Here is a 12002-nt window from a genome sequence, read left to right on the forward strand (position 1 = left end):
CAAAAATTTGATATCGCTATACTTCTTTTGCTCGAAAGGTTCTCGTTTCGAAGCATCGCTGCGTCCTTGTTTAGCATGCCTTTGCCTGACTTTTGAACATCATATACGTCGCTTCATAGAGCCGAAGAACTACCTTCAAATAATTATCATTTGAAGTATGTCCCATATGGCATACAAGGCGCTTTCCGTGCAGTTTAGCAAATATTTAGAAAATACTGGTTGAGAATAAACGCATAATCACCGCTTCAGTGTATTTATTATTTCAAAACTCTTATCTTCTTACAGTGCCTTCAGAACAGGCTCGATTTGTGCACGGCTGACAATGTAAGTAACCCACCAAGCATTTATTGTTACTAATGAAATCGTTCGGCATGAACTCTTGTAAAGTATGTTACCTCGACAGACTTCAAGGCTCTTAAAGTTCTCTAGACAATCCCGCATCGGCGTCAGCGTTGTGGGCAAGAAAAAAAAACGCGGGCTTGGCTTTTTCAGGTAGTCCCAAGGGGGTAACCTAGGAGTAGGTTACCCCCTAAGTAGGTAAGTAGGTAACCTAGGAGGGGGCCACCTAGGTCCCGTGACCTTACGGCGCCATCACAACCTGCCCTCCCTAGCAGGGGGCAGTTATATTATTGATTGTTCGTTCGGGAAGCGCAACCTGGATTGCAAGAAGACCACAGATGCGAGGACCTGCCATGGCAGGGCAGTGTGCATCGATTAAACTCTGCACCACTTCACTAGGAGGGGTATGAGGACACCCAGGGAACTATGAATGTAAAGAAGACAATGACCCTCTGCTCATATACGGATTAACGAATTACACTCTGGCATCCCAGCCTTTTTACCTGTATTGCTTTCGCTCGGCATTTTACATTTATGAAATGATAGTGCCCCAGGCAATATGCATATTTTGGTGGAAATATTCGATCAGGAAAAACTCGACATTCGTCTATGTCGCAAGATCATGGCATACTCTGGTTGTGTTATGCAAAAAAAAAAATGAAAAAGCTGCCAGGAATTCCCGCCAGCTGCTTGAAGATTTTCCTACTTTTCTTTGTAAGCGCAATGTGTAGCTTTGCGAAGCCGTCTTCATGAATGTTCGCTGATATTGTCATAGTCGCCAGAAGTAGCTGAAAGCTTATAACAATTTTGACTTCGATTTCATATGTATTTCTTGGGTCTGTGTGGTTTGGAGCACGTTATGTACAGGTAAAGAGGGTAGACTAAATTGTTTAAGCATGTATTATAAACCAATGTGCTTTCATAATGTTAAAGAAAGCCGTCGCTGGTCTAATTATCTGTTTGCACTTCTGTGATGCCTTCTTTTTTGGTATTTTCTAGAATGCACTCAAAGCAAAGATGGCACTAATAAACGTACGTATGACCGATTTCTATCGACATCACTTTACACCCCATGTCCGGTTTCCTAAATTTCAGCTCGACTTTGAGTATGCTTACAAAAACTTGAAGCCATTACAAGTGGCGCGAACTATCCGTAGTTGTAAATGAAGACGATGATGAAATAAAATAATTTACAAATTGAAGAGTTCAGCACACTGCACTACTATGAACGTTCACTACAGGGCTCCCGAGCCCTTAGCTTTCTGCTGAACTCTGTGAGCCAGCTGTCTGATCCTTCAGACATGAGCTGGACAGCGGGGCCTCCCGCAGTGAGACGTGTTTAATGTTTGAGACAATTATGTGCGGGTAGAATATTTACGCACTTGAAACTTCAAAATATCCAAAAGAAAATTCTGTGCTTCAGATAGAGATCAGATGCTTCAAACGACTTTATATGCTGGCAGTTCATGCATGACCTTCTCGAGTTCAATTATTTAACACGGATACCTAAAAATGCTTTTTGACCGAAAGTGTGCCAGTTAAAAGTCGTGTACTTTTTGCCTCTATTGCAAAGCAAGCCCCATAGATGGCATATAAATGGCATCACATGTTTGCTGAGTACTGCCAGGTATTTAATAGTGTGAAGAGGTGATGGTTGCTTCTAGTGCGTATACGGAGTTTGTACAGTCATGCTGTAGAGACCTTAACACAATGTAAATGATTGTATCATGGAAGCCTTTTTTCTTATCGAAACCATTATGCTCGGTTGTTCTCCATCCTCATTAGCTGAGGCCTCTTAGAAAATATTTTGCCATAGCCATAGCAGAAAATATTTTGGTACACCGGGTATATATATTATCGGCGAAGCTGACGCAACTCCGGATAAACAACCTTTCTTTGTATTCAGACTGCTCCAGTGCAACGTAGAAAAAGACTAGGCCGGCTGCTGCAAAGTAATATTTTATTTATTTAGCATGAACAGTGTTGCGCTTCTTGCGGTGACTACTGCACTTTTTCCGCAGCGGAGCCAGCGAGCTATGTTTCTCTTTGTAGGTCGAACGTAACCCACAGTCTTCAATTAATGCTAAGATAAATGTTGCTCGAACGTGTTAACTCTTAATTCTCACAGTACTGATAATGTACCCACTGACTGCTGCCTGGAATAATTTTAGGATTTTTAACTTTTTGCAGTGCACCGCAAGCTCGATCTTCAAAAATCTTAGCCCATTGAATGCTCTGGTTACTCTACGAACTATTTTCGTAGCCATCGTGAGCAAGCTATCTCCCAAGTGTGAGTCGCTCTTTTCTTTCTCTCTTAAAAAAAGGGTTCAAACGACTTGTTAGCCAAATACTGACGAATTTCAGCGTTGTAGCATGCCATCCAAGTAAACAATTTTCTTGGCAAAGTTCCCACATTGTTAAAGGTCGCGAAGCGAGGAAAAACATTTTTGAAGTTTTGAGTCTTAGTCTTACATCCATAAGACCAAAACTATTGCAGAGTACTAAAACGTGGTTTCACTATCAGAAAAAAATGCTAAAAAACATGTGGTGGTAGGTGATAACTGCAGTTTGAAGCGCTAAACATCCACGTTGGCTGCAGAAGATGCCTTATGGCAGTGCAACTAGCTATTCTCTATAATGTAAGGATCTTTATTAGGAATCCATTGAAGACCATTCAGAATTTTCGAGCCTCTCATTCGTCATAATCTGGCCGTCACAGTGCTATTTTGACCACAATTACATGGGCTCAGCGACCGAATTTCATTGCACACAGCATCGCGGATTAACGGGCGAGTACGGTTCCCCAGGTGGATCAGCAGAGCGAAGAAATAAAACTGAAACGTATTGAAAAAATCTCTGCAGTACTTAATAAAGAGGTGATAGGTTGTGAAGTACGGTACCAGGCGGTAAAGCTCCATACAGAATTGACTAAGATTGTCAGTGAGTCACCATAGTTTCAATCAGATGTGGCAGTAAAAGATTTGCCACAAAAAAAATCTGAACCAGCTGCATTCAAATCAGAGAACCAAAACACTCTTCGTTTGAGGTTAAATGATGGGCAGAGATGAGTGTCACCGATATTTTGCGACTTTGGTGGATTGAGCCATCTGTCACCCTGTGGCGAAGAACTCTAGATAGATATAAAAATAAGGCAACTTGCCATGCTCCGGAAATGTGTCTTATGGAGACGCAGTTGGCGACAAATTAGCTTATTGAGAGCTTCGAACACTGATGGCTGCCTACTCTGGCTGTTGTATTACAGCAACGTGGATGAAACTGACCGTTCTTGAGGGCAGCCCATATCTGAGGTTTTTAGTCTGATGTTCAACATGTTGTTTTTCTTTGTTGAAATATCTCTCTCTTCATTCGCGCACACAATTTTAGGTGTTTGCTTTTTTTGCTATTTAAATACTGTCCGACCCCATGCATTCTACTTAGGTTTGTATACCCCTCACAGGAATATTTAACTGCTGCGTATTTTCCTTTACCCAAACATTCTTTCTCTGTTCAATGTGCTTGTTTTTCACAAAAAAACGATTTTGCTCGACCCTTATTTATTGTCCTCGTGGCTTGAAGTGAAAAATAAATCAATTTAAAAGGGCATTGAATGCAGTGAACTAAAATATTAAAAATAAAAAAGCAAATTGAGGAAGAATCACGTTAAATGATGAAAATTTTAGCGTACACACCAACAAAAGTTTGCTACAAGGCTACAAACGCCACTGCCGTGAAGTGCTTCGAACTGCGAAAAAGTTTGTAAGGAACAAGTCTGACCTTAATCCCTATGCAGGGCTGTAAAACACGAGTTCGCAAGACTTAGATCAAGGTTATTTTCTGAACTAATGGTAGGGATAAAATATAGTGGTGCGTAATGCATGCCGCCTGTGTGGACGCATTGCTCTGATGATGCAGCACCTGCCTTTTGCTCTTTGGCAATTCCTTGTAGTGAGCTAAATACTGTTCCTGCGACTGTTCTAAAGCGTGTTCACCCAAATGAAGGGTAGAAGTCATCAGGAGAACCTGAAGTCGAACTGCACGAGTAATCAAAAGCATAATTGCGTTTCTAGCTCAGAGAATCGATCTTGTGTCACACTGCATAAAATAGTGCCATTTGAGATGAGAGACCTAAATTGAATACAGGGTGTTCCACTTTCGCATACCGTTTCACTTGGGCCTGGTAACGAGTGTTTCTTAATACGCAGCTCCTGGATATACATGGTGGGGCAGGTGCCTTGTATAAAATCATAATTCTTCATTCTTTTGAAAAAGACGGCGGCGTTAAACAGCGTGCCCTTTGCAATTTCAGTGGGCACCTTACTGGATCTTTTCTTGAAGCCTCTGATTCCTTCCGGGAGCAGTGTTGCCGACAACGTGTGCCATGGGGAGATAAAACTTGGATTTCCGAATAGCATGGGAAAGGTAAGTAAAGAACCGTGCTTCGTATCTTTTCAGAATGATATGGTCGCTAGCGCCATCTTTCTGCAAGAATGCAAACGAGCTCATCATAATATAAAGAAAAGGTTAATGATTTGATTTGGTTTATTGGGGTTTGACGTCCCAAAGCCACTCAGGCTATGAGGGACGCCGTACTGAAGGCCTCCGGAAATTTCGATCACCTGGGGTTTTTTAACGTGCACTAACATCGCGCAGTACACGGGCCTCTAGAGTTTCGCCTCCATCAAAATTCAGCCGCCGCGGCCGGGATTCAACCCGCGTCTTTCGGGCCAGCAGCCGAGCGCGGTAACCAACATTTATTTTATGAATTACAACACACCAACGACTAAGAGTGGAATAATTTCTTTTCGTTTTATGGCGGCAAATTTTCTGCGTACTAATGTCTTGATTCTAGCAATGTAGGTCTCATTTAAAAAGGAAGATCAGTTTATCATTTTTTTCTGGCGTTGTAGAAGCACCCAATGGCTACTTTGCATTTCGTGTTACTATCATGGGTTAAATGAAACTGCGCTGGATGATGTGTGATCATCATATTTAGAAAGCAGGTCATTCAACACCCAGCTGGGGAGGCATTGAAAACTGCTTTTTAGTGAGTGCTTAGCTTCTGTGCAAATAAAATAATCCTAGTGTACTTCATTCATGGAACTAATGCGCGTAATAATTTTTGGCATGCAATATCTCAGAATGTCTGACAGTTTCTATTCGAGAGTGATGTATTAAGGCATAGGCAATTTGATTGGTTTATTGGTGTTTAACGTCCCGAAGCAACACAGGCTATGAGGGACCAGGCAACTTGAATATACCGCAAATTTGTCTGAACGTGCCTGTTCCAAGGAAATAAAGGTTCCAAGCTGCACGCTTTGCCAGCAATAAGAAACTAAAGAGCTATAAAAAAGTTGCCGAAAGTTTACGCGCTTCACAGAGGAAATGAGCCAGCGACTTGAAAAAAAAAAATGCTATATGAGTAAATTCCCAAAAACTGGTTTGAAAACACAGAGTGAACCAATGAAGGCATTGGACTTCTAGGGAGAGAGGCAGCATGATGCTGTAGTTTTCTCGGCGCCGCGGAGATAGAATGCTTTCCTTCCAGCATGAGGTTTTCATCAATAAGCAAGGATATTTTGTGCTGTATTCTGGGCAATGATTTTTTGGTGATTTGCTTACGGGAGCTAACTCTTCAAGCCTCAAGTGGATGCGTAGTTTTAAAAAAATATATATGTTTTCTTCCCCAGTGCCTGGACAACACTTATCAGCTGTGCAGTAATGGAACAACAATCAAAGTGAGTGTATCATCGGCTGTCCACCGTACAGCCGACAGATCTACTCTTTATAGCCGACACCGAACGGTTACACCAATCAGATGAATAGGCTTAATAAAACTCTCTTGCTTATAGCAGATTAAGTTAAACATATTGCTGTATAAATTTGCATTGCACTCTCATTTTAAAGCATCGCTATGTCTTTAATATCAATTCATCCATCACGTTAGAAAACATACCGGCAGCCAAGTATTGCAAATAAATTCCCCTTTTGTAATAGATAGTCAGGATCGGAGTCTCTATTTGCAGTTCAATTAAGAATAGTTGGGATCGCCATGGTTTTGTTAGTGGGTGAGCTATGTTCAGGGTGATGTTTTAACTCTCTCCTCCGTAATTATTAAATGTCTCAATAAGGCTCTCAAATGGGCAGTCGCAGTAGAAATACATCGCGTCAGTTTGCGGACAGCGGGCTGCCGAAAAAAGTATATTTAACGGCACACATTATTAGAAATCGTAGAAAACACAAACGTTCACTTTACCCTTCTCTGAAGCATTGCCTATGACCGAATCTACACTTAGAAATTTCTCGGATGGTTGAAAATGCCGGTAATTTTAAAGATTCGCTTTACGAACATAGGAAGCATATAAAACATACTGATCCTTTCTGAAGGGAAAGCTTTAGCGGGAACTTAAAAAATATTCATGGGGTAGGGACACATCCGTGGCATAAATACAACAATCACTTAGCCTTAGCCTCGTTAACAAGGGTAATGTAATCTAACTTTAAGCGTTCTGTACGTTGAATTGTGTCGTTTGTAAAAGGCCAGTAAGGAAAGCAGGTTCGTGGAGGATAATTACTCTCGGTGCACTCTGATTCTTCCCTTGGGCCGTTATAATGAGGCCAAAAGATTAAAAATAGGAATACTCGCAATGAGTACGCAAGCATGTAGGGGTGAAAGTAAGTTTGTTTTTTTTTTTTAATTTACGTGGCGCTAAACACAAGGGTCGCCCTTTCCAGCACAAACACCTCGTGTACTTACCGAAACGCACACAGTAATTTATTGAGCTAAACTTGCTGAATCTTGCACAGACTGCTGGCGTGTTAGCTTTTGCGCGCTAAAGAAATAGAGGAGAGCATTTTCTTTGTGCTTCTGGAAATTCTTGCCAACTGTGAATATTGCAGCCGTAGAACAAATTGAACTGCCTTTCATATTATACTCAACGTTTAATTACTGATAACAAAAGGATTAATTATCATTATATAAGAAACTTTGATGACTGTTGTTGTGACAGCTAGGTCCTGTAGCAAAATTTGTCTACAAGAATAAAGTCATGTACTCTCGACTCTTGTCATATTTTTCAGATGCCCCTTGTACAGTCCCTGGTTTCTGATTGCGCTGTAAGTACACGGCTCTAATACATTTAAGACATTTTTTTTTTTAGTAAATAAGTGAAATTTTTGTCGAACAAAAAAATGTTTCTCTCGGTAACTGGATTATTCTTCTCTAGCATCATGTGATAATGGTGTTCTAATTCTGATCAAAATGTCGGTTTTGGAAGTCGAGCGGCCGTGAAGAGCAAGCTGTTCGGTAATAGTTTTTACACAACACTTCAGGCCAGCGCTTTTATTTTTAAAAATGCACCCTATTTCTGGCATTTCGAGTCCATGGTTTGCTTTGCGTGAAGCTTCATATTCGCCATTGCGACCCAGGTCATACATATGTTAATATACACACGACACCAATTAACCATGAACTTGATTGAAGACACTCCGCTTTTATTATACGGTTGGCAATGCATCATTGCTGGCAATCTTAACCTGTTTTAAGTGTCACATAAAATATGCATTGTTTGAAATTCCCTTTTATTATTTCGGCGCAGTGGGGCAGTTTGAGCTACTGGTCCAATGCTGCTCTTTTTCCCTGGTAAAGGAAAATTCCAGAAGCATTTCTTACATGACGACCACAAGGCTTACAAACGGGTGTATTTATATTATATGCCTTCTGCAATTTCTTATAGTCCACCCATTCAAAAACGCGATGGGTAATCGTCAAAGGCAAAGGCTCCACTCTCATTGCGAGCACGTTATCTTATTATAAGGTTTAAGAATACCAATTCTATAATTCAGGCCTACAACTTATTCATGCATATGCTTAAGCGTAGATCCCTGTTTAATATTTCACACTTGGTGTGGTACAAACATTGGCCTTGTTAGAATGTATCTTTAGCACATCTTTCATAACTATTTTTTTAAAGCTGTAGACTTTAAAGGGGCCCTGAAACATCTTCCGAAGAGAGCACATCAACTCGCTCAATCACTGCACTGAGTTCTTATGAACACCTGAGACAAAAAATACACTCCTATACGCACCAGAGGACGCACAATCACGCGCGAAAGTTGGCGAGCCCTTCCCGGTGACTCTTTCATGCTCGCATCCGCCTCCATCGCTCGCACCCGCGTGTACAAGTTGAGAGGTGGCTGTTGGTTAAATTCTTTCAGAAGTCAGGCAGCTGTCATGGTCGCGGCCAATTAGCCGCGTAGCTCCGGCGGGTAAGGAAGCTCCGCTCCCGAAGAACGGGGGGGGGGGGAGGGGTCGGCTGAGAAGAGCCAACCTTCCAACGTGCAAAAAGTGACGAGAGGAGAGGGAAAGGCGCGAAGGCACTCAAGTTCAGATTTGACTATTGATAGCTCAGCTTCTACAAAGCGCATTTAAAAAGATTCTTGCTGGTGGATATTCGTGAAGCGGCGTGCTTTATCTTCCCAGGCAGACCGACACTTTATTAGAGCCCCTTCTATAGCCCCTTTAAGTGCAAAGAGCTGTGGCATTCAGTTTTGGAGGCAGTGCAGGCGTTTCGCAGGTTGACCGGTCGCTTTTGAAAACTCCCAAACCTGTTTGTGAGCTTATATTTCATTGTGCCTAAGAAATTCATGGGGGTGCATGTGTTCTTCACAAGAAAGGGGTGAACTAGTATAATAATTAATTAGGCTGCCTAAAAATGATGCGAATTGCGGTAAAAAGCTTCTACCACAGTTTCTGTAGTGAGAACCAGCTGAATACACCAAATGCTTGTTCAGGAAAAAACAATTGTGCGCAATAATTCCGTAATCAATGTTTGTTTTTTCCGGGAAGCAGCTCAGATCGGTATATCCTTCCTGGCCCACAACAAAGGAGAAATGTAATCTCCTTGGAATATTGCACTGAAATGGCACATTAAATGTGACAAACTGAGTCACTGTTCATAAATAAAAACACGATCATTATGAGGGCTCCTTACTTAAGTGCATGAAACGGGATCAACAATGCTACATGACTCCTTAACTCATTGATCTCTATAGCCGACGGGCTCACAGCCACAGAAACCAGGGCCGTATTTGCAACGCCGCATTAACGGCAACCTTCGATTTTAAGTGCTTTTAAGCCCACCTGGCACAGCCTTCCAGAAATGGTGGGTTTTGCAGCTTTTTTATATTTTTCCTGTCTACCGCTCGAGCAATTTCATTTTTTAAAAGTAATTATGCTTGGATTCAGTTATATTCGTTTAGCTCTCTAGTCCGGCATGCAATCTTATAGCTGCAGAAAGAAGCGAAGGGACTGTTCTTATATAGACATTATAATACTCTTTGAATTGAATAGCATTTGAGTTGTCTTCACATAACCATTGGACTTTGTCACAACCTGCCATGATGGGCAGCACTGATAGGTCGTGAGAGACCACATGACCTCATGGTGTCATCACAACGTGCCGACCATGGCAATGCGATGGAAAATAATATATGATTGTTCGATAGAGGTACGTCACACGACTTTGTGACATCATTTCAACATTCGCACCGGTTGGTAGCAACCTAGTTTCCAGACAACAATGTCGATAGAGAATCGAAACGTAAAATCACGAATAAATGGGTTATTTGGAAATATCGCCATCGGCACAGCATAGCGGATGCGTGCTACTGCAGCTAGCTGCACAAAATGTGGCGGTTTATGGACCGAATGTCACAAAAAACTGACGCTAACAGACTTAGAAGTTGCAATATAAGCTCCGAGAATAATAAATCTCGTGCTATTGCACTGCACCCTTATAGTCACTTGGGCGTCCCAATAGTTTTTTGGCAGGAGTGATGATGCACAGGGCAAGAGTAAAGGTACTTTCCACGCGTTATTGCAATGGCGGATCTACAGCTGTGATGCTGAGCCACGAAAAATGAACCTGCATTGTGGAGGTCTGCCAGACTAGAAATGAGGGGCTTAAAGCTTGAAAATATTGGATTCAGATTCAAAAATTTTACTTTTTCAGTCTTCAACATTTTCCTTGAGAATAGCCTTTTTGTAGATTAAAAAAACTATTTACTTGTGAGCCCTAATCAACTTACCTCACGTTCACAACACTCACGCGGGAGAAATATGAATGCACTTGGTTTCCCACAACACGGTGTTTAATATTCACAGAGCTTGTTGTAGCGCCATAAATTTTACATCAAAACTTCTTCTCACTTCCAGTGCATCGTTACCGACCTCCTGACCACGTCTCCACTGGAACAGATCCGCTCCCTTACGTGTGACCTAATAAGAGCGGCCAGAGCTCTATTTTACAGCACAATTCTCGGGGCCGCCCCTTATGAAGCCCTAATGCTGCTATGTAAGTACTGGGGAAGAAATGTACTGAGCAGTTAATTTTTCTCGCCTGGATGTCAAGCAATACTTAAAGACCATAAATACTAGATACCGGGTGTACTAATTACACAAAAAATCAGGTTTTACGTTTGGAGAAAATAGGAGATCAGAGTGACCGAATAAACTCAAGGTAATCTTCACAGTCATCATCAGCATGACTACGCCCACTGCAGGGCAAATGCCCCTTTCATGTCTCTCCAGATTACCCTGTCCTTCGCCAGCTGAGGCCGCCGTATCCCCGCAAACTTCTTTATCTAATCCGCCCACCTAACTTTCTGACGGCCTCTGCTACGGTTGCCTTCTCTTGGAATCCACTCCGTTACCTTCAAATACGAACGGTTATCTTTCCTTCGCAACAAGTGCCCTGCCGACGTTCATTTATTTTAATTTCGACTACGATATTAGTAACCCGCGTGTTTTCCCTCACCCATTCTGCACGCTTCCTGTCTCGTAACGTTACACCAATTATTTTTTTTTCAATAGGTCCCTGCGTTATGCCTGACTTAAGCCGAACCCTTTTCGTTAGACTGCATGTTTTTGATTCTTAGGTGAGTGCGGATGCGATACAGCTGTTCTGTATTGGTAAACCACCATATATATTGGTAAACTATCTGAATTTTTTAGCACCAATCGCAAAAGTCCGTTTTGATTAAAGGTATGTTTCTTTTCAGGCAAGTGAAGATAACCAGGCTGCAGCTTCTGCTTCTTGGAATAAGCATTTAATCAATCAACAACACATGAAGGAAACGGTGACCGTTACATTCTATGAAATAAACTTAAACATGACCTGTCAAGTACGTTCCTCTTACACGCTTATAAACCAAAGTGTACGGCTTCTTTGATGTCAATACTGGCCATCTGCAATGCCCCTTACTTCATTTCAGTTTTTGTTTTCTTGTAGCGCCAGTGCGTTTTAAATGTCTGCTTCCACCTCTCAAGAACAAATTTTTACAGCACACGCAATTTTTCCTTTCGTAAAAATGCCTGTTATAGTAGAATCATCGTACATTGAGCTGTAATTGCTCAGTTCAAATACTACATTTTCTCCCAGAAATGGAATGCAATGTACAACAGCGTTTGCATGCGCTCGTGGACTTGATTTGCCTTCCTCCGTCAGAATTGTGGCACACCGTGGTCCGATGTGACAAAATTACCGTTCAGCGACTATTCACAAATATCGAGGTACCAGTTTGTTTCACATTACAAAAGCGCAGAAACTATACCTCAGGAAGCAAAACTAATGAAAGCTAGACTTACGGCTGCAAGGGAGGAAGTC

The 12002-nt window shown here is 41.8% G+C and overlaps 1 protein-coding gene across 1 annotated transcript; it reads left to right on the forward strand.

Annotated features, from left to right (window-relative positions):
- Nucleotides 1–1254: 1254 nt before the first annotated feature.
- On the forward strand, nucleotides 1255–11520 carry LOC149347190 (uncharacterized). Its single transcript, XM_089585519.1, has 7 exons — nucleotides 1255–1371; nucleotides 2530–2629; nucleotides 4646–4758; nucleotides 6027–6074; nucleotides 7417–7452; nucleotides 10553–10691; nucleotides 11398–11520. Exons 1-7 carry the CDS (start codon nucleotides 1357–1359, stop codon nucleotides 11403–11405), a joined length of 459 nt encoding a protein of 152 aa, XP_089441645.1. The 5' UTR covers nucleotides 1255–1356; the 3' UTR covers nucleotides 11406–11520.
- The last annotated feature ends 482 nt before the right edge of the window (nucleotides 11521–12002 follow it).

The sequence above is a fragment of the Amblyomma mixtum genome, chromosome 4, assembly GCF_055824585.1.
Source record: "Amblyomma mixtum isolate Tamu chromosome 4, ASM5582458v1, whole genome shotgun sequence".
Classification (NCBI taxonomy): Eukaryota; Metazoa; Arthropoda; class Arachnida; order Ixodida; family Ixodidae; genus Amblyomma; species Amblyomma mixtum.